This window comes from Oryx dammah, unplaced genomic scaffold, assembly GCF_014754425.2.
Source record: "Oryx dammah isolate SB20612 unplaced genomic scaffold, SCBI_Odam_1.1 HiC_scaffold_24, whole genome shotgun sequence".
Lineage (NCBI taxonomy): Eukaryota > Metazoa > Chordata > Mammalia > Artiodactyla > Bovidae > Oryx > Oryx dammah.
Genome location: NW_024070208.1, coordinates 31942669 through 31965989, shown reverse-complemented (window position 1 = coordinate 31965989; position 23321 = coordinate 31942669). Strand labels below are relative to the sequence as shown.

General features: G+C 43.1%; 1 protein-coding gene across 1 annotated transcript in view; it reads right to left on the bottom strand.

The window, feature by feature from the left end:
• Positions 1-21925, bottom strand: part of FLT3 (fms related receptor tyrosine kinase 3) — a 37229-nt gene extending 15304 nt beyond the window's left edge. The window contains exons 1-11 of the mRNA XM_040266738.1: positions 21615-21925; positions 18385-18512; positions 17584-17723; positions 17333-17486; positions 15913-16081; positions 7494-7597; positions 6398-6506; positions 5955-6133; positions 4360-4466; positions 4133-4265; positions 3947-4051 (exon numbers count right to left, since the gene is read on the bottom strand). Coding sequence (XP_040122672.1) covers positions 3947-4051; positions 4133-4265; positions 4360-4466; positions 5955-6133; positions 6398-6506; positions 7494-7597; positions 15913-16081; positions 17333-17486; positions 17584-17723; positions 18385-18512; positions 21615-21703 — 1417 coding nt within the window. The 5' untranslated portion in view covers positions 21704-21925. The remainder of the gene's footprint in view (positions 1-3946; positions 4052-4132; positions 4266-4359; positions 4467-5954; positions 6134-6397; positions 6507-7493; positions 7598-15912; positions 16082-17332; positions 17487-17583; positions 17724-18384; positions 18513-21614) is intronic.
• Between the last annotated feature and the right edge of the window lie 1396 nt (positions 21926-23321).

Here is a 23321-nt window from a genome sequence, read left to right as displayed (position 1 = left end):
TAGAACCTTAAATTTGTCAGGAATCCAATGGTCAGGAGGTCATGCATGCTGCCTGAGTGTTCAGTTGCTAAGTTGGTTCCGACTCTTTGTGATCCTATGGACTGTAGCTCTCCAGGTTACTCTATCCATGGGATTTTCCAGCCAAGCACCCTGGAGCAGGTTGCTATTTCCTTTTTTGGGGTTTTTCCTCACCCAGGGATTGAACCCGCCAACCCATATCTCCTACATTGGCAGGCAGATTCTTTACCGCTGAGCCATCTGGGAAGCCTGGTGAGAATGTCCAAGAGGACCAATTCTCACCGACCAAGTTCTCAAGAAACTCCTTACTTGATAATGAGGACCATCACTGCTGACTAGGCTAGAATGTATTTACTACTTCCCCTGGAGAAAGGCTAGATAGTTTAGCAAATTTTACTTGGCATCTGGCTTAGAAATGTGGCATGGAGGTACTTATTGGTGAATTTAAAGATCTCCTGTCATTGAGGCCAATGTGCCCAGGTAGTCAGGACACCTTTCACTGCTGGGAGGGTGCTGGAGCCCTAGAGGCCAGGGCAGGGTCTCAGGATCTTACCCACCAGGCACCCACCCCTCCGTTTCTTTACATTCAGGGGAGATTTGATTGGCTATTTCTGGGTGTCATTGTTTCATCCTGGAAGATGCTAGCCTTTATGTGGCTTTTCCAGAGTTCCGGTACATCTACTTTGACTTGTGTAAGCTCTCAGAAGCATCCGGATTTCCAACCTCTTGGCCTAGGAGTGACATCCTTCTCTGAGTGCATCGGGACCCACTCTGCGTCCCATCTCCCACTGCCTCACATTGTACAAGGATTCGTGCCTTTCAGGTGTCCATGTCCTGTTCCTCATGACTCAAAGAACATACTTTACAACGACCCTAACTTTTTCAAAGTACTTTCGTATACCACCACCTGACTTTCATTCATTCATTCAACAAGTATTTATTGAATGCCTACTGGCTAGATGCATTCATTCAACAAGTATTTATTGAATGCCTACTAGGCAATGTGCCAGGACTTGGGGGAATAAATAGTAGAAAGACACAGCCCCTGTCTTCCTGGAGCTTAGAGCCTCCTTGAAAGGGGAGACAAGTAAATGAACTACAACATAGTGTTGTAAATGCCACATGGCACAAGCGAATCTATTTATGAAACAGAAGCAGACTCACAGACGTAAAGAACAGACTTGTGGTTGCCAAGGAGGAGGGGCGTGGGGGGAGAGGTGGCCTGGGAGTTTGAGGTTAGCAGATGCAAATTATTATCTGTAGGATGGATAAGCAACAAGGTCCTCCTGTATAGCAGAGGGAACTAAATTCAATATCCTGTGATAAACCATCATGGAAAAGAATATAAAAGATAATGTATACATATGTATAACTGAATCACTTTGCTGTATAGCAGAAACTAATACAACACTATAAATCAATTATACTTCAATAAAAATAAAAAATAAATGCCATGTGGAAAATGAATGTAGCATGCTGTCCCACACAAGAGGGACACCTAACTCAGACTTGGGGAGGGTGGGGAAGGGGATACTAAATGTTTATGCTGAGACCTGAGGGCACACAGGAGTTAACCAAGTGAATTCAGAGTGGGAAGGATGAGGAAGAAGTCCTGAAGTCACTGGATGGGCCAAGATCAAGAAAGAGGACCACATGGAAGCAACCTAAATGCCCATCAACAGAGGAATGGATAAAGATGAGGTACAATATTATAAAAATATTATAAAAAGGCATGAGACAGTGTCATTTGCAGAGACATGGACAGATCTAGAGACAGTCAAATAGTGAAGTAAGTCACAAAGAGAAAAACAAATATCATATAATATCACTTATATGTGAAACCTGGAAAAACAGTACAGGTGAATTTATTTGCAAAGCAGACACAGAGAACAAGCTTATAGATACCAAGGGGTGCTGGAGTAGGATGAACTGAGAGATTGGGATTGAAATATATATACTATTGACACTGTGTATAAAATAGATAACTAATGAGAACCTACTGTAGAGCACAGGGAACTCGACATAATGCTCTGCGGTGACCTAAATGGGAAGGAAATCTAAAAAAGAGGAAATATACATATATGTATAACTGACTCACTTTGCTGTACAGCAGAAACTAATACAACGTTGCAAAGCAACTATGTGTATGTGTGCGCTTAGTTGTATCTGACTGTTTTGCAACCTCATGGACTGTTGCCCACCAGCTCCTTCTGTCCATGAAATTCTCCAGGTAAGAATACTGGAGCAGGTTGCCATTTCCTACTCCAGGGTACCTTCCCGACTCAGGGATCAAACCCACGTCTCTTGCGTCTCCTGCATTGGCAGATGGATTTTTTCACCCCTGGGAAACCCCAAAGCAACTATACTCCAGTGAAATTTAAAAAAAGAAAAAGAAAGAGATAGAGGACAGCATTCAAAATATACAGATCTGCCCTTATGAGGCTTGCAGACTACTGGGGCAGCTAACACACTAGTTAAATAAATAAACAGCCATGTAATTATAGTTGTGATCAATTTTATGGGGGGTGGGGAAAGCCCACAGGGAGCTGGGTTACAGCATCTAGCAAGGAACTTGAGCTCATCTGGGGTGTGAGAGATGGCTTCCCAAAGGAAGTGGTATCTGAGCTGAGATCTACAGGAGCAGGCGGTGATGCCGTGAAAGGGGAAGGGGAAGGATGGATGTGCAAAGGCCCTGAGGTGGGAAGAGAACGGCACTCCAGAGGAACTGAGAGCTGCAAGGGAGAGGCGAGCTGCAGCCACATCGTGCTGGGCTGTGTGAACTGTGCAAGATGAAAGCAACTGGGAAGATTAAGTAGTAAATTTATGTGATCAGCTTTGCATATCAGAAGCATCACTTGGGCTTCAGAATCCAGAAGGAGGTAAGAGTGCTTATAGAGTAGCTTCTTGGAAGGCTGGTGCATCCATTCAGAAGAGACAGGCAGTAACAGAGGTTAAGAGAAAAGAGGATGGACTCAAGAGGCACCTGTAAGAAGCCTGATAGGAATAGTTACAATGAGGATGGTTTCTAGGATGAGTCAGTCCTAGGTTCCTGGTTGGCCCAATTGGGTGGCCTGTGGCCAGTCACTGGTACTTATAACCAATCCATGGGAGAGGACCCAAGGGCCAGGGTTGGAAGAGTCCACTTTGGATAGGCTGTCTTTGAGGGACTCTCGAGACATTCAGGCATGTGGACATAACCTGAAGCTTAGCAGGGAGATGCAATCGTGAGAACCACTGGTACACGGGATGAGGTCATGGGCGAGTAGAAACAGCCCTTGAGGGTGAGGAGTGGAAAGGAAAGTGGGACCCGGAGCAAGCCTTCAGGAACTCCACGTGAGAGATGGATGAGAAGATGAGGGAGCAGCCAAGGACAGTGCAGCAGTCAGAGGGTGGGAGGAAACCGGAAAAATACGGCGCCATGGAAAGTGAAGGAAGAGAGCACCTAAAGGTGGAGGGAACCGTCGTTCGCGCCAACTTGTGCTGAAAATTCAAGTTACGTGAGGACCGAAAAATGCCCACCATGAACTTGGTTCGTGGTGGGGCAGTGGAGGGTGAGGGGTCATGATCACTTAGAGCCAGCTGGGGGCGCTCTTGCTAAGTGAATGATGCTCACGGAGGCTGTTGGGGAGGGAAGGGTGAGAAATGAGTGGGGATACAGAAGGCACCGATTCCCTCTTCTACCCAGAGTTCATGTCACCATGTAAGACACACAGCTGCCTGTAGCAATGGTAACCCCAAAGCAGAAAAACACCTAAGCAGACAGAGGAGAAGAAGAGGAGGTGGACTTGAGTTTTACATTCATGACGTAGTGGACACCAACCCCAACACACTCCCTTTTAAGCTTTGAAGCCGGGCAAGCCGTACCCATAACCATGATGGAAAAGAGGAGGCGGCAGGCGGCACCTCCCCTCTTGGCGCGTCTCTGTACCTTTCAGCATCTTGACTGCGACCTGGATGGAGACCCCTGTCTTACTAATTCCGTAGGCGGTCGCATTCATCACTTTTCCAAAAGCACCCGACCCCAGGACCTTCCCTGCAAGACACGTGTGAGTGAGTGAGCATTCGCTGAGGATTTCCCTACAGGAAGGAAACAGGCGAAACATCCGATTCTTACCAAATTCCAAGTTTTCTCTCGGAAACTCCCATTTGAGATCGTACTCATATTCTCTGAAGTCAACGTAGAAGTACTCGTTATCCAGAGAGCCGGTCACCTGCACCATCTGTAGCTGGCTTTCGTAACGAAATTGCTTCCAAGAGGAAATAATGAGTCAGTTAGCCACAGGGCATCCTTCAGATACGGGACACAGTGACGGCTTTTTTTTTTTTAACCTTTGGTTTTACCTTTTTGTACTTGTGACAAATCAGCATGGTTAAAACGGCAATGAAGGGAAGACAGAGGCCAATTGTCGCATAGAATGAGATGTTGTCCTGGATGGAAGGGAAGGGCCCTGCAACGGAAAAGCATCCCGGAGCAGTGGGTGAGAATCCGGAGATGGCAGGCTTGCTACAACCTCTCACGTCCTGCCTGAGGGGCTGTTATTTGTGATGCTTACAAGCCCTCTACGCACAGAAGCCCACAGAAAAATCAGGCCATGTTCATATAAAGGACACTTCCCTCCCAGAAAATTTTAGATGATTCTAAACCCATTTTATTTATCTGGCCACACCCTGTGGCTTGTGGGATCTTAGTCCCCTGCCCAGGGATGGAACCCATGCCCCCTGCATTGATGCACAGAGTCTTAACCGCTGGTTGGTCAGGGAAATCCTCTGAGCCCAATTTTAAAAATCATTTACTAGGGGGTTTAACGATTACATCTATTTAAACCCATAGGATAGTCAAGCCAGATTAAAAAAAAAAAAAAGAAATCTGTCTACCATATATAAAATAAACAACACAGTCCTAGTCTATAGCACAGGGGACTATATTTAATATCTTGTAATAAACTATAATGGAAAAGAATCTGAAAAGTCACGCATGTGACTGAATCAAGAATGTTTTTCTACAAGACATAAAGTAGACAAACAACACAGTCCCACTATACAGCAAAGGGAACTATCAACATATTCTGTATTTTGTAATAAACTATAATGGAAAAGAATTTGAAAAAGAATGCACATATAAAACTGCATCACTTTGCTGTACACCCAAGACTAACACAACATTGTAAATCAACTATACCTCATTTTGAAAAAAAAAAAGAAACTTGTGTTCCCACAGTGAAGCTGTCATATGAATGTGGGGAAGTTAGTTTGGGGATGCTGGTGATTCTAAACCATTAGTGTAGGCGGCCAGGTTTCAGAATTGCTTAATTTCAGAGGGCTCTAAATATCAAACCAAAAATGATAAAACAGCAGGCTAAAAGGCAAATAAGGAGATTAACTGAAAGGGAAAGAGGTAAAGACTCCAAATTACTAAATCCATCTCCCTGGATCTGGATCTCTGTTTGTTATTGCTGTTGTTCAGTTGCTAAGTTACGTCCGACTCTTTGCAACCTCAGGGACTGTAACCCACCAGGCTCCTCTGTCCATGGGATTCTCCAGGCAAGAACTTGTGTTCTCCAGGTTGCCATTTCCTTCTCCAGGGGATCTTTCTGATCCAGGGATCAAACTCGAGACTCCTGCTTGGCACGCAGATTCCGTACCACTGAGTCACCAGGGTTGTCAGGGTAGATGCCCACTATACCAGGAGTTTGGGGTTCTACCCACATTACCTGAATTCATGAGTTACAGTAACATCAGTAGAAGTCACTCTGCCCTTAAACTACAGAACATGTATATACAGTGGGGATTCCTGCCTGACTCAAAAAGCCTTCTCATCTCACACACTGAATCTGCACTCTCTTGTAAAACTCGCCCAAATAAAAGCCAAAGACAGGGCCTAACTTCTAGCGGGGAATTCCTGAAAGTGGCTTGTTTCAATAGTGACTGCTGTCTACCTGGTGAGCTCAGAAGGATTGTCTCACAGGACGTGCCAAGGGCATTGTAGGCACAACACTTCACCAGGAACCCTTTGACGGCCTCACTCATGTTCAGCGTGCTGCTCGATATCCACTGTCCAAACACTTTCTTGTTGGCTTTTTTATTCCAGATTCCTTCTGTGATTTCTTCTGTGCAGCTGAAAATAAATGGCAGAGAAGTCAAAGGGGCATGACTGTCATCAGATTGGAAGTAAGGGTTTCTCTAATGAGGTCTGTAAGAGACACATCTATTATAGGTTATCAGAAACAATCTGTGATCATTGAGAATTATGATCGACTAGGAAGGTAAGCATTTGAAATGCTCTAGCGTTTCTTCTTAAACTGAATTCACGAGAAAGTGTCAGTACGTCAGAGAGAGTTTCATATTCTTCTAACACAAGAGAGGCCAAGGTCCTCATTACTTGGGGGACTTGTCTGAGCACTTCTTCCAGGTCCAAGATGGTATAGGGTACCCATCAGAGGAGCAAGAAGCCTGACTTGCAGATGCCTCAGCCAGCACTTGAGGTTTCCCTGTAGAAAACAAGAGGAAAAACAAGCTCATGGAGTAGTACACTTTTCAGAAAGGGTTTCAAAGTCAGGTTTATATAGGCTGCCCATGCACTGTAAGCAGTTGTGCTTCTTGGAGGCTGTCTCAGGCAGGACTCAAAGAGGGGGGTCCTTTCCCCTTGTCATGTCACCTTCAGTGCAGGCAGCCCTACCACCTCTCTGGGGAGCATACCCTGTCCATCACTAGACCCTTCCTGGAGAGAATGCAGGTATAGACTCTATCTAGTTGGTCACCCTAAAATGAGTCTTAGCTTCAGGAGAAGCATCAGCAGAAAAAGTCCAATGAAAGGTACTCTCCTCTTTTCATAGACCAAAGAAACAAAAATTATTAAAATGACTAAATGGCAGGTAGTATGACTTTTGGCCTTTTCTTAACATGATCTTTCAAAGTACTAAAACCAATAAAGTGACACACTAAAGCACCTTCAGAGAGGACATGGACTCAGCATCTTAACTTAAAAGGATGAGCCCACAAAGAGGTCTGTGTATCAACAGAGCCAGGAGATATGAAAGTACAATTTCAGAACACTTCCACAGGTCAAAACAGTTTCATCACACTCCTTCCCTAAGCCATTGCTTAGCTCTTTCTGGTCTGAGTTCATACATCATTAAGGAGTCACAAGAGTGAAATAAAATTTCTTGACTACTTCACTTCTGGTTTTTTTTTTTAATTTCGATTTATTTATTTTTAACTGGAGGATAACTGCTTCACAATATTGCGTTGGTTTCTGCCATACATCAGCATGAATCAGCTGTAGGTATACGTACGTCTCTTCCCTCTTGAACCTCCTCGCACCTCCCAACCCAACCCACCCCTGTAGATTGTCACAGAGCCCAGGTTTGAGCTCCCTGCCTTATATAGCAACCCCCCCCACCCCCGGCCATCTAATTTAATATGGTAATATATGTCTCCATGCTACTCTCTCCATTCATCCCACCCTCTTCACTTACTTCTTATATTCAGTGTGAACTCTTTTGTGAACTGGGCGTCATCATTTTCTGCATGGAAGATATACTGTCCTGGCTGGTGTTTATGGTTGCAAAACTTAGATATGCTGTTGGAAAAAGAGTTAAAGACAGACTTAGCCAGATTCTTTGAGGAGATGCTGAAATGAGTGATGGTGTGCTTGGGAAGAGTCTCCCTGGAGACACTTCAGTCTCTCAAGCTCAGTGGAGGTGGTGTCTTCACTTGCTACTCAAACTGTGGTCTACAAACAGGCAGCATCAGCCTCGGTATTATCTGGGAATTTGTTAGAAATACAAAGTCCCAACTCTGCCCCCCCGCCCCCCCCGCACCTACTGACTGAGAGTCTACGTTTTAAGGTGTCCTTGTGACTCACATGCACATTAAAGGTTGAGAAGCCCCTGATCCAGGCTGGGGCTCCTAAGAGAGACAAGAAAGTTCCAGCCACTATGGTTACATCCATTCCAGACTAGTCTGACTTCCCAGAAACATGGAAAAACCTTGGCGGGTGGCAGAGCCCATGACCCCTCAATCTCCTGAAAGGACAGCTGTCTGAAGTTGGTCCAAGGCAGGACCTATGACCAGCCCTTGACTCCCATAGTAATTAACAGCAACGAGGGCTCAGATCCACTGAGTTTGTCCAGAAATCTCTGGGTGGTATCAGCAGGCTCTAGTATCTACTTGGAGTGCTCATCCATCATAGCTACCAGGTATCTGGTATTGGGGATTACCCGTCATACCTACCAGGTACATCATACAGGGGATCAAGTTGGGCCAACTGATCAAGGACCCTGGAAAACAACCTAATTATTTAGACCTGATGGAGAAAGCAGGGAGGGGATGCCGTGGACTCCTAAGCAGGACAGGAAAGTGATGAACAGTATTTCAGTTGAGAGTGAAATGCAGCAGGAAAGTGTATGGGAGGGAAGTCTGGAAGTAGTTGTTCAAGTAACCCAGCAAGTCCTTCATTCATTCATGGATTCACTCATTTATTCTCCCATCAATGGCACAGCCTGTTTGTGGGAGGAATTCAGAATACAACAATCAGTCAGAAAAATCAGATTTTCTGATTTTTTGAAGGGTTCAAAGGCAGACAAGTAAATATGCAGCTACGGTGCAATGTGGGAAGTCGTAGGAGAGAAGTAAAAGGTCAGACTTGAGAGCTCAGAGTGTGAAAAGATGAGTGTTGTCGAAAGCAGGGAAAACGGGGAGGGAGCAGAAACAGAACCACGTGCTGGACCAGATGTGAAGATGAAGGCGAGACCAGAATCCCAGCTGATTCCCGAGTCGGACCATCCGCCTAGCAACCGCCAGAGCAGCTTCTGGGTACTGGTTTACCCGACGCCAAAGTTCTGCAACCTTAACTTGGAAGCTCAAAGGTAATTCTGACTGTGGACAGTGATGGGAGATTCCATTTCCTACCAAGTGAGCGAGCATCTAACAGGCTTTTTGTTTGCCTCGTTAATAAGAAGGCTGAAGAGGCAGAAAGGGGACTTTCTTATCTTGACCTACTTCGGGACAACAAGAAGGAAATGGTTGCTGCAGTGGGACATGATAGAAAGGTGAGGGGAAAGCCAAATTATAACTTTAGGGAGAAAAGTAAGCAACACTACACGCGACTCCCAGACTTTACGAAGGCAGGGTTTAAGTGGTCCGAGAAGAGAAAGATGTGAGCGTCCACAAGGGAAAATGTAACTCTCACTGGACAACAGCCAAAGACTCTGCAAAGGAACAAGAGATTAAAAAAGAAGCCAGTCTGGCTGGCCAGGGACCATGCTAAAAGCATCATTCAATTTGATAAAGAAATGACCAATACAACAATTGATAATTGCGTAGACCAAAGCAATCTGGTTTGTCTTTTTTTTTTTTTTTTTTTTAAGTGGTGACTGCATTGTTTTTATTTTTTTTTTGGCTGCACCATTTGGCATGTGGGATCCTAGTTCCCCAACCAGGGATCAAACATTGGAAGTGCAGAGTCTTAACCACTGGACTGCCAGGGAAGTCCCAGAAATCTTTTTTTGAACGGTTTCCCTCCTAAGTCTCTTGTGCTGTCTGAATGGAGCCTGACTTGCCATGGATAGATGAGATAGGATCTGAAACGTTCTCGCTCTTCCAGGTAGGAAACTGGTCACAGAAAGAGCCCGGACAAAAAATTGCATATTCAAGTCCTCCTCAACCACTTGTCCAGTTGTCCTATTTATGGCAGTTGACCCCTTCAAGGGCAATGACTGCAGTGCTGACCCTCCCCTGGAAACTCCAGGAGGACTAACCAGTTAGGACCAGGGAGTTTCAAAACTTCCTCTTTCCCTGGGACTTATCTGAAAATGGCCAGCAGGCAGGAGATGGGAGATCAGGAAACGAGTTCACGGTGAAACACCTTTGGTGACTAAGATGTATTCTCAGTACAAATGAGAAGGGATTTCTCCTCTGTTACTAGCAAAATGCCGGTGATTTTCAGTTTTCATTTAGCGGCCAGAGGGGAGGACTTGAGAAGGCACAGGTATTTCCATGGACAGAGGAGGCTGGTGGGCTCTAATCCATGGGGCCACAAAGAGTCGGGCATGACTGAGAGACTAATGCCCACCGCTATCATCCAGTGGTGTGACCTTGGACAAGTCACTGAAACTCTCTGTTCTGATTTCCTTATCTGCAAAGTGAAGATAGTATCTACCTTATATGGTTGTTAGAGTAGCTTTTGTTAAATTTTTATTAAAACAGTTTTGCATAAACTGCTTATAATAGTGTCTAGTTGTTGTTCAGTCGCTAAGTTGTATCTGCCTCTTTGCGACCTCATGGACTGCAGTCCACCAGGCTCCTCTGTCCGTGGGATTTCCCAGGCAAGAGTACTGGAGTGGGTTACCATTTCCTTCTCCAATGATTGTGCTTAGCACATAGTAAACGTGATAAACGCATTAGATCATCATTACTATGAGGGTTATTAAGTCTGGGAATCATTTTGAATAAAAAAAGACATTTAGAAGCTTTACTCCGGGGTATACCTTGTCAGAAAGTCACATTAAAACAAAGACACAAATTAAAAAAAGAAAAACTTAAGTAAATGCCCATCAGGGAGTTGTTAGTCAAAATAAAATCTTCTGAAAAGTGGAATACCGTGTAGCCATAAAAATGATCATGTAAATAATAATACACTTATTAACATAGCAAGAGATGGTATTTTAAACGGAAAAATCGGGTGACAAATGGCACAATTAATTTCATGTTTATACAAACACCTATACTTCTGTTTCTATCATGGCAGTTACATAGACAAAGTCTGAAATATAAACCCTGGTGGTGGAATTGCGGGTGTTATATCTTTTTTCTTTTTAAGGCAATTTCAGAAAATAAGGGATGACTTTGCCCTAGGTCTGGGGTAAGTAACATAGCCTGTTTCCATATTTTGTAAAATGGAATGATGAGGATCAAATGAGATGATCTGTATAAAGGATTTTGCACACCGGCACATCGCAAGGGCTCAAAGAAGTTTCTTTTGTTCTCAGTGAGGCTTCATGACCTGGTCAATACCTTACAACTGAGTGGGCAGGACTTGGAAATTCCCACTGTTCACTACAAGCAAACATCTTCTTGTGTTTGTTACACTCAGGGCTCATCTCCTTCAGGGAACCAAAACAGTCCTTCCAAAGAAGCTCAGTGCAGTCCTGCAATCACATATCATCTATTGACTTGAGAGCTGGCTTTTCTGTTTGTCCCGAGAAGGACCGTGGCTCACCACTCAGAACCCACACTCTACCATACCGCTGGTACCAGGAAGCGCTCAGTTAATGCCTGTTGTGGGCAGAACTCAGACTGGTAGAATTGGAAAATTATATATTTCAGGAAAAAAGAAAATACAAGAATCTGGCATGCCTAAGGAGAGTCTCTCAGAAGAGACTATTTAAATAATTATAACATCCTAATAAGTTGTTTTGGGTGGGGTGTGTGTGTGTGTGTGTGTGTGTGTATTTAACTGCAAAATTAGGAAAATCTAAGGCAGATTTGTTTATAAGTCTACAGAGATAGGAAATTAAGCAAACGAACAGACGAAATATCCTAGAACCTTTTCCCAAGACCTGGTTATCAGGGCTGCTGGAAAGTTACAATTTCATAAAACGTAAACATAAAGGCAAACCCTAATAAACTCTGTGCAATATTTGAGGAAGTAAATTGGAGAAACGAAGCTGTGAAGGTGGGGGAAGCTGCTAGATTTCTGGCACACACACGACCACACCAAAGCTTTTTCAGGAGTACTGTTATTACGAGACCTTTCGGTTACACAGAAAAACTGGTGGCACTTTGCTTCTAAAGTCCTCTCCTGCCACAAGATGAAAATTCTGTACTTCATCAACAAAATTCAGTTTGACTAAATAGTTGAAACTGAGTGGTGGGTAAAGGATGCTGACTCTATTATACCCTGAGTTCACTAGTAAATTGGGAACTTTTTATAATAAAAAATGGAAAAGAACTCAGAATTTAGCCTGCACCCCTGATTACAACACAGAGCCTCATGCACAGAGCAGAAGATATTGAGAGCACTTGTGTTCAATTTTTTTGGTCGTTCATCTTTTATTCAACATTTTGAGTGTCTTTTTCATGATGAAGGAGGCTCTGTCTCACCTGGCATTGTGAATCAAGTGGGCCATCACACTCACATTATCATTTTCATCAATTAATATTGTAGCTCTTCAAGAACTTTTTAAATAAAATAAATACTGAGTGTTAAGTGTAGTGGTGAGTGCACATTTTGAGTTGATTTCTGGGAGATGATGATGAATTCATCCATTTACTAAATAGCTGTTGACTATTTACTAAATAGCTGTTGCCTTGTACAATAGCACAAGGCATTGTACAATGCCTTTCTAAAAAGACAGAAAAATGACAGCACCTATCAACAGTGGGATTCAACACACAAGAGGCTAACTGTATCACCCGGTAACTAGGGGTGAGAGGTACAATCACTCTAGGCATCAGGATCTTCCCTAATTTATCCATTTAGCTGCCTCTTGAAGATAACTGCTTGGGGTCAGGGATCCAGGCTGTGATCATGGAATGAAACCAGATTAACTAGATTGGCCTAAGACCCATATATATCAGAGACACGGTCCTCTAATCAGTGAGTCTGTCAGATCTTAAGAATGGTGCCAGGTGTCACCAGCACAAATAGCAACAGACCTCCCAGGTGGCCCCTGGCACTTAAATGTGCCTGCATAACTTGAGGGAGTTGAGGGGAAGACATCACCTTGTTCACACTTGTAGGCCCTGAAGGCACCGAGCCCACTGAGAAGGTATTAAAGGAATATTTGTTGAACTAAATTGAACTGATCATCTGTCTCTTTGAATCAAGGTTGCAAGAGAATCCTGTAGAACTAAGAGCTTCTCTGACACCGGGTGACATCACAAAGAACAGTGAAAGGGATAGCACGGACATCCTAAACACAAGTAGTCAACTCAACTAGCAGGAGAAGGACTGGCCCTTTGCCTTCTACTTTCAGAAGTTTGATGGTTGAGAATAAGGGCGTATGACAATGGGGTGATGCCCCCCTCCAAGGCAGTGGTTCTCAACCACAGGAGCTTTTCCTCACCAGGAGACATCCAGCAATGTCCGCAGATATTTTAGGCTGTCACAAGTGGAGTTAGTGGTGCTACTGACATCCATGGGGTGGAGACCTGGGACTCGGCAGAATATCCCACCACACAGAAGAAAGACTCCACCACCACCGCCCCCAGCACCGAGTGGCGAATTACCCAGCCCAAGATGTCAACAGTCTGTTGTTGAGAAGCCCTGAGTTAAGGGACTGTGAGTCCATCCAAAGGCTGCCTTCTTAATTACTTTAAAAATGAATGCTTTGAACATTAGGAGGTTTGGGCAAGATAGACAGTTCCATGCAACTCTGCATTATAGAGTGCTTTTTAAAATGTACACAAGGGAATTTCCTGGTAGTCCAGTGGCTAAGACTCCAAGGCAGGGGGCCTGGGTTCAATCCCTGGTCATGGAACATGCCTCAGCTAACACCTGGCACAGCTGAATAAAGAAATAAGTAAGAAATTTTAAAAAATTAACTGATTTCTAAACCAAAAGTTATTTTTAAAAAATAAAAAATCAAACAAGGATCAGCTACAAATCACTTTGGGGTATGGAATAGCATGGTTATCAGGAAACAGAGAAGAATCAAGATGAAAAGAGCTTGTATTTCCCTGGTGGTCTAGTGGTTAAGAATCCTCCTGCCAATGAAGAGGACATGGGTTCAATCCCTCGTCTGGGAAAGATTCCACATGCCATGGGGCAACTGATGTGGCATGCCCTAGAGCCCACGGCTCTTCAACAAGAGACGCCACCTCAATAGGAAGCCTGAGCATCTCAACCAAGAGTAGCCACTACTCTCTGCAACTAGAGAAAGCCTGTGCACAGCAACAAAGACCCAGCACAACCAAAATTAAATAAATAAAACACTTTTTAAAAAGATGAAAAGAGCTTAGCTCTGACTCATCTCCTAGACCTGTGTCATCCAACAGGAATATAATGCAAGCCACATGCATAATTTTAAAGTTTCCAGTTAGCTACTTAAAAAAATGAAAAGGAGTAAACAGTAATGATGGATTTATTAAACTTAGTATATCTAAAATACTAGCATCTTAACATATAATCAAGATAAAAATTATTGAGCTATTTCACAGCCTATTTCTCATACTAAGTCCTCAAAACCTGCTGTGCATGTTACAGTCCAGTCACAGTGCATCCCCACTGGCACCAAATGTCAAGCTCCCAACAGCCACGTGTGGCTGATAGATCCGAACTGCACAGTCCAGGACCAGACCTGTGACAGAATCACCAGAGGTTCTCATTAAACACATGGACTCTGGGTGCAATATGCCTCTGCGATTACTCAAGTATAGTTATTAAAGAGCAAAGGTAACAGGTGCACCCCAGAGAACCAACTTCTGACCATAGTTTCTTTTGTGACTGAACTTTCAGCATCTAAACTCAACAGCTAGCAACTAGCAAAGGAGATTAATCCAAGCCCTGACATGGCACCTTGAAACAATGTTCAGCTGTGCTCCAAGTGTCCTGCAAGTCAGCTGTAATGTCAAGAAAAATATATTTTGAAGGTGAAAACCACTGCAGAATCAGTATATTGTGATAAAAATTGGACCAAGAATCAACTGTGCAGTATTTTGAAAAATGTAGCCTTGGGGCACTGTGCCCCAATTTTGGTTCATCGTGTCTGAAATGGGAGCAAGGAATCCACATGTTTTAGTATCCACCCAGATGATTACTATACAGTTGGTTTAAGGACTCATGTTGAGAATCAGTGGTTTACCATAAGCCCATCGACTTGCTAAAGACATGACAGGTGCCTCTCAGCTCATAGTCTATCCTGAAACCATTGTTACTAGGAATTAGTTTTAAGAGATAAGAAGCATTAGAGCCCATAGGATATACAAGGAAGAGCTGTTTTTTTGAGGGAGAAAGATAAATTCGGAGTTTGAGATTAACATATACCCACTACTATATGTAAAATAGGTTAACAACAGGACCTACTGTATAGCACGGGGAACTGCACTCAATATCTTGTAATAATCTATAAGGGGAAAGAAGCTGAAACAGAATATATATGTATGTATAAGAGGCTTCCCTGGTGGCTCCCCAGTGGTAAAGAATCCGCCTGCTATTGAAGGAGACTCAGGTTCAGTCCCTGGGTCGGTAAGAGCCCCTGGAGAAGGAAATGGCAACCCACTCCAGTATTCTTGCCTGGAGAACCCCATGGGCAGAGGAGCCTGGCGGGTTACAGTCTATGGGTTGCAAAAGAGTCAGACATGACTATAGTGACTATACAACAACAAAAAAATGTGTATAAATGAATCATTGTGCTGTACACCTGAAACTAACATAACATTGCAAATTAACTATCCTTCAACTATCAATCAAAAACATGTTGATTTTTATTTTCCAAAGAGGGACTAAAGAATTTCTCCCCTAAGAGAAACTTGAGTGCCGCTGGACAAACCCTTAGGAAAAATGAGATTTTCCTTCAGCGTTTATCCTTGGGCTATGTCTGTGTTTGTTTTTTGAAAACTCAAATCAATATACATATAGGTAGTGTTTTCAGTTTTTCAGGGGTTTTACTTCCTCAGCCGTCTGCCAAGGGGCTGAGAGAGACTTGGTGTACCAGTAGCACATAGCCTCAAATAGGAAGTAACTATCGGGTGACTCAGAAAATGCCGGACTCAAACTGATAATGGTTCTTTCTGTTTTTCGTGAGTAGGTTACACTCTTTGAACTGATTAAAGAGCTGTCATTGTGCCCTCAAGTCCGCTGCTTTGCTTGTCTTCCATATCACCATGATAGCACATTAACTCCAGGGTAACCAGAAGGGTCTGGCGAAGAATGACAACGCCTCCTGGACTCACCTGTACCCATCATCCAGGCCACTTTGCTCACAAGGAAATGATTTTCGAGAGAAGGTCCACGTACATCTGATTTGTGGGTATGCTTTAAACCTGACAGAAAAACAAAACTCTTCATACTGGTCAATTTCATAATCTTCATTTGATTTGGAAACGTTTATAAATCCCTTTTCTGTAAAAAAAAAAAAAAAAAAGAATGCATTTCTAAATTAGATAATAAGATTCATATGGAAATATATTGAGAAGATAAATTTTTATTCATCAGTTTTAAGCAAGAAAACTGAGATTTGATAGCCCAACAAGAAACACATGAGTCCTGTCCCCAGTTAGAAGCCTGAGCACATCACCTTCTGATTCCGCTCGGAATTAGATGTGAATAATTGATGCTTTTCCCAGAGAAATGTATAAAGACATCTATTGATTTTGCATACAACTTCAAGGGGTTGGAGGACTCCCCCAGACCTGGTGAACCATGGACACAGAGGGACCCACCTACAATCCCTCAGTCAGAACGGCCTCCTCGTGACTTATCCTACATAAAATAATTTCAGGTCACAAATAAAAGAACAGTCTAGCCAGTGACACTCACAAAGTTTCCCTGGGGAATACTTCCTTGTTAGTTTGATAAGAGAATCTTTTTATTTCTCAGCATTTTCAAAGTAAGTGGCTAAAGGCTGCCACCTACTCTGAGATCACTTAAAAAAAAAAAATTTATTGCTGTCTCTGAGATTACTTACAGCAGGGTTATTGTCAGATCCTACACAGCCCACCCAAATTTCCATTTCCTCAAGGTTCAGTGGTAAAGAACCCACCTGCCAATGCAGGAGACACGGGTTCAATCCCTGGGTCAGGAATATCCCCTGGAAAAGGAAGTGGCTGCCCACTCCAGTATTCTTGCCTGGAGACTCTCCTGGACAGAAGAGCCTGGCAGACTACAATCCATGGGGTCCCAAAAGAGCTGGACACAACCAAGTGACCAAACAAGTATTTGTTGGGTTTTCTCAGCCACTGCTCTCTGCCCTTGAGGGGCAGTTCTCAGGTAGTTCTTAGAACAAGTGCTTATTAATGGTGCATTCTAAGTCTGGCTCTCAGCCACGTCTGGGACTACAAGGATAGACGGAATTATTCCTGTCCTTAGGAACCTTCCATCCTATTGGAAGACAAAAATCCACAAACAGAGGGTCACATTACAATGTGATGAGTGCAAAAACAGTGGCATTCAAGCAGGCTCAGGCTCGGTTTAACCGGAAAAGGAAGGGAGGGGGCAGCTTGTATTGATTTCACAAAGCTATCCTAATTCAATTTCTCTCTCATCTTTTTGATACTAACCTTATACTGAAAGCAGAATTTGCAGCACCTACCTTACACTCCACACTAAAACAAATAAAAACACGAGTACAGATTATGTGCGCAGCTGCATTACCTAGGATGGTGACCAAAGCTGATTTACTGGGATGCTCTGAAGAGGAACAAGTGTAATAGCCAGTGTCGTTTCTTCCCACTGATGATACAAAAGCAAACAGAATCCGTATCATAGTTCTGTTTGTGGAATAGGTACTCATCTCAAAGTAGCTGCCCTAGATTTTAATATAAAACAGAGTTTGAATGGAGTGATTTCCACCTGGATTCTTGGTTCATTTTTCTGCATTTCAGAATACAAGCTCATCTTCTCACCTCTTCCAGTGCTTTATTCTCTAATTCCCAGCTGAGCCCAAATCCATGGTTTACGTGAATGGCTTTGCACCTTATCCATAAAGGTTCCCCTACTTTAAGAAATAATTGTGGCGGTGTGGTCTGAGGAGTCTGGTTTAAATCTAGAAGATGAAAAAATCCCAGGTAAGAAGAAAAGTGATTCCCCCCTGCCCCACACAATATATCCTGAACATTCTGCAGAATAAAGGTTTTAATGGTATCTCAGGGCTTCCCTGGGGGCTCAGTGGTAAAGAATCTGCCTGAGACACGGGAAGATCCCACATGCCGTGGAGCAACCAAGTCCATGGGTCACAACTACTGAGCTTCTGCTCTAGAGCCTGGGAGCCGCAACTACTAAGCCCATGTGCAGCAAGTACTGAAGCCACACGCCCTAGAGCCTGTGCTCTGTAACAGCAGAAGCTGCCACAGTGAGGGGTTCGTGCACCCCAACTAGAGAGTAGCCCCCCATCTGCCGCAACTAGAGAAAAGCCTGTGCACCAACAAAGACCCAGCACAGCCAAAAATAAAATAAATAAAATTTTAAAAAAAGATTTTAATGGCATCTTAAATATTACAAACTATCCAGAATAAAAGGATCTTTTAGAGATTAAGTAGTCTCTTATGAAGAAATGAGCACAGAAAGAATCCATAATATTATACTGAAAATGGCCTGAAGGAACTATAGCATTTTTGAAATTGCATGAGGACCTAAGGGGTGATGATTAGTCCCAGACTGTCTCCAAGGAACAGTCACAGAAAATGGACACGATATGACGGTCTTACCTATAGTGAAGAGCTTGGTACATTCCCTGCCCAGCTCATTTCTTGCACAGCACCTGATATCTGTTCCAAATAACTCATGGAGGACGCTCTCCTCCTTTGTGACGACAGCTGGACTCTCCCCTTTACAGCTGCAATTAAAAAAGAAATGTCAGTTGACTTAAACACCTTTTAAAATGACAAGCGAGTATTTAGGAGAAGAACCAGATAAAAGGTTGTAGAGTTTAAGAGCCTGATAAGAAAATAAAGATAGGAGCAGGTCACAAGGCAAACCAATTCATACTGAAGGTGCCCGCACCACCCACGGAATTCTTAAGGGAACTAGTTAGTTATTCATCACCTCACCTAATTAGAATAACGCTGGAAGGAATCACATAATAAAAGAGTTCAAAAGGTTTTGAGAAAAGTATGGATACTAAAGGGGAAAAGCCGGGGGGGGGGGGGGGGGGGGGACTGGAAAACTGGGATTGACATATATACACTATTGATAGTATGTATAAAATAGAAAACAGCATGGTAAAATAGGTAACAGCATGTATAAAACAGAAAACTAATGAGAACACGGGCTTCCCTGGAGGCTTAGAGGTAAAGAATCCGCCTGAAAATGCAGGAGACAAGGGTTCAGTCTCTGGCTCGGGAAGATCCCCTGGAGAAGGGAATGGCTTCCCACTCCAGTATTCTTGCCCAGGAAATCCCATGGACAGAAGAGCCGGGCGGGGTACAGTCCATGGGATCCCAAAAGAGTTGAACACAACTTAGCGACTAAACAACAACAAATGAGAACATATTGTATAGCTCAGGGAGCTCTGCTTAAGCTCTGAGGTGACCTGAACGGCGAGGAAATCCAAAAGTGAGGGGGTACTTGTACATGTAGGTCAGATTCATTTTGCTGCGCTTTAGAAACTAATACAACACAGTAATGCAACTATACTACAATAAAAATTTATTTTAAAAAAGATTTCGTGTCTGGTGACCTCTTGGTTGTTGTTAAACAGAGGAAACGAATGGAAGAATTGAGAAAAGACAGAAAAGGGGTGGGGAAGAAAGTGGAGAAAAGGAAAAGCACAATTAGGTTTTAATACAGCAACAAGGTGTAGGGTCTTTGAAGCTCTGAAGAGGATGAGCAGTGAGAGGGAGAGAGGCCAGGGTTGCAGAAGTGCCCAGGGTCCCCACAGCTCACAGAGGAGAGGGTGCTGTCACCTGGGAGGAGCCGCCCCACCTGGGGATTTGGGCTTCCCCAGTGGCTCAGTGCTAAAGAATCTGCCTGCAGTGCAGGTGACTCAGGTTTGATAAAATCCCCTGGAGGGCACAGGAACCCACTCCAGTATCCTTGCCTGGAGAATCCCCAAGGACAGAGGAGCCTGTCGGGCTACAGTCCATGGGGTTGCAAAGAGTCACAACAGAAGCCCTCTCCCACCTTCCTAACTATCACCTTTCCCAAAGCAGGTACAGCTTTTGGAATAGTCACAGCTTTCTGTGACTATACACAGACTACACACATCTTCTGTGTATAGTCACTTTTCTCCTCTTTATCACTTCAGTCACATAAATTCTTTGTTTGCACATTATTCCTTGAGTTTTAAAAATGATAACAATAATTCTTTTTAAATTACAAGAATAATTTTTTTTTTTTTTTTGGCCAAGTGGTAAGGGAAATCTTAGACCCCTGACCAGGATGTAACCTGAGTCCCCTGCATTGGAAGATCAGAGTCTAAACCACTGGACTGTCAGGGAAGTCCCAATAATAATTAATCTTTAAGACAACAATAATTGCTTATTATAGAAATTTTGGAAAATCCAGAAAAACCCATAGAAAAGAATTTTAATTTGCCCATATTCCCACCGCCATGAGATGACCAACTGTTACTATTTTGCTGTGTGTAGCTTTCTAATCTTTTTCTTCCCTGTTCACACATTTATATCTATAGGTAATCTCTTTTTCCTTCAAAATGTGGGATCCCAGTTTTCTCATTTGGCAACCTGTTTTTTTTTTTTCCCCTTCTCTTTAGTCCCATTTTTAAATTAAAGTTGTTTAGTACATTTTATTAGTTCAAACAGCATGAATCCTTACTTTGTGAACACTTAGGTATAACACATTTATAAGGTACTTAGTATCTACCAGGCATTGTTCTGTGCGTTTCACGTGTACCGATTCATTTCCTCATCAGAGTGATCATATAAGGTACAGACCACTACCAGCCCCACGCTTCTAATGAGGTGGGAAGGGGTTAAGTAACTCGTTCAAGGCCACACAGGTATAAGTACAGAAGGGTTCAGACCCAGGCAGATTCTACATCTTCAAACAATCATATCTGCTCTTCCAGAATACATGGAATAAGCACAAATTAAACATTCATTCACAGGGGATTTTTTTACCTATAGGGGATTATTCACTAAAACCTGGACCTGGGACTTCCCTGGGGACCCAGTGACTAAGACTCCATGCATCCAATGCAGGGGGCCAGGGATCCTTCCCTGGTCAGGGAACTAGGTCCTGAATGCCACGACTAAGACCCAGTGCAGCCAAATAAGATAAAAGTAAAAAGTAAAAAAATTCAAAAGTCTGGAGCTTTAAAAAACAACAACAGTTAAACAACCATTTATGACTTTATTTATTTATTTGGCTGTGCTGGATCTGTGCTGCGGTGTGGGCGTTCTCTGTAGTTGTGGTGAGTGGGGGCTACTCTCTAGTGAGGGTACCCCAGCTTCTCATTGCGGTGGCTTCTCTTGCCGAGCACGGGTTCTAGGGCATGCGGGCTTCTGCCGGTTGCTGCACGTGGGCTCAGTAGTTGTGGCGCCCAAGCTCTAGAGCACAGGTTCAATATTGTGGCGCCTGGGCTTAGGTGCTTGATCAGGGATCGAACCCGTTTCTTCCGCACTGGCAGATGGTTCTTTACTACTGAGCCACCAGGGAAGCCCTGGACCTTTCTTTTTCCCCCAACAGAGTCAATAACCCTGTAACTTTAAGTTAGAGACTCAACAACCCTGTAACTTAAAGGGCGTTTATTCATGTCTTGTGATATGCGGGGAGTGTCCTACAGGTCAGTGACATGACCAGTGAGGGGCTCCAAAGGCCCCCTCACTAAGACACGCCCCCCCACTCTCCCCCTGGGAAGTCCACACCAATCATGCTTTAAAAGGCCGTGTTTCTTGTTAACATGGTGATAACTTGTACATACAGTATGATGTCAACTATATTAAAGAAAGTCACAAGAGCTGTTCTCACGTCATACCTGTCACTCTGTGAATCGCAGAACACCCATTCCACCGTCGGTTCTGGAACACTCTCTGAGATGCAGACCAAGGCGTCCTGATTTTCCATTTTTCTAAAGTAAGGTTTTCTTAATGTGTAAAGCAGTGTATCTAAAGCATTATAAATTATTTATGTTTTAATATTAAAAATGTTTCAGATGAAAAACATTAAAAAAATAATTACTTAAGTCTCCTCAAAAGAATTCTACATCAAGAAAAGTTAATCTCTTATACTCTAGCAGTATCTTCCACTCCACTCCAAATATATACAATAACATAGCCCCTCCTCACCAATATATTAAACTCAACTCAGGCTGAAATGCTGACTGGCATTTATTCTCTTAGCTAATGTCTTTGGCTATTTCATGAATCCAAAGACAACTAAAGTTTAGTGGAGGGAAGCCAGGTAAAAAAACAAATATCAATATGCGTGGGAAAAAGAAGAGCAGAAATAACATAAAGTTTATAACACATACTTCTCTAGTTTTGAGGCTCAGCTTTCTGCCCACATGGAGAAGGGCATGGCAACCCACTCCAGTATTCTTGCCTGGAGAATCCCCATGGACAGAGGAACCTGGTGGGCTACAGTCCATGGGGTTGCAAAGAGTCGGACACAACTGAGCAACTAAAACTTTCTGCCCACAATTTTATCTAGAACTAGACAGAAATATAGTCGAAGGAAGATAGAATTGAAACAGAATTAAGAGGTTTATTTTAGCCTCTTATTCACATTGAACCTCCCCCCCGCCTCCTTCCTCCTATCTTCCCCTCCCCCTCCCCATGGTGCTTATCATATCATCTTTACTTCTGCTTGGAACCCTTAGCGACAGGAGTTCATGACCTCCCAGAGTAGATCCTTCCAGTTTGGAACCTTTTTTTTTTTAAAGAATGCTAAATTTCAATCTTCTCCCTTATAACCAATTCTTTTAAAATACTGTAATACTTCATATATATATATGGATATATATACACCAAAGATATACAAAGAGTAAATTTTGAAGCATAATAAATAAAAATGAAGATCCATGGACCCATGCTCTACTTGATAACTGGAATAATCATAAATACCTTTGAATCTACTTTTGTGTTTCTCTCCATGTCTCGACCCTAGGTTAACTTTATCCTGAATTTTGTGTTTGTCATTCTCAAACTTTAAAAAATGTCTGTATCACATAGACGGGTGGCCCCAAACAATATATTGGTTTGTTTGCTTGTTTCTGGGCTTCAACATGTGCAATCACTCAATATGCAGTCCTTCACAATTTCAGTTATTTATCCAACCTTATTTTCAAGACTCATCCATGGTTTTGCATGCATGTAGCTACCCTTAATTTAAAACTCTTGATGAAAGGGAAAGAGGAGAGTGAAAAAGTTGGCTTAAAACTCAACATTCAGAAAACTAAGATCATGGAATCTGGTCCCATCACTTCATGACAAATGGATGGGAAAACAGTGGAAACAGTGACAGACTTTATTTGGGGGGGCTCCAAAATCACTGCAGATGGTGACTGCAACCATGAAATTCAAAGATGCTTGCTCCTTGGAAGAAAAGCTATGACCAACCTAGATAGCATATTCAAAAGCAGAGACATTACTTTGCCAACAAAGGTCCACTAGTCAAAGCTATGGTTTTTCCAGTAGTCATGTATGGATGTGAGAGCTGGACTATAAAGAAAGCTGAGCGCCAA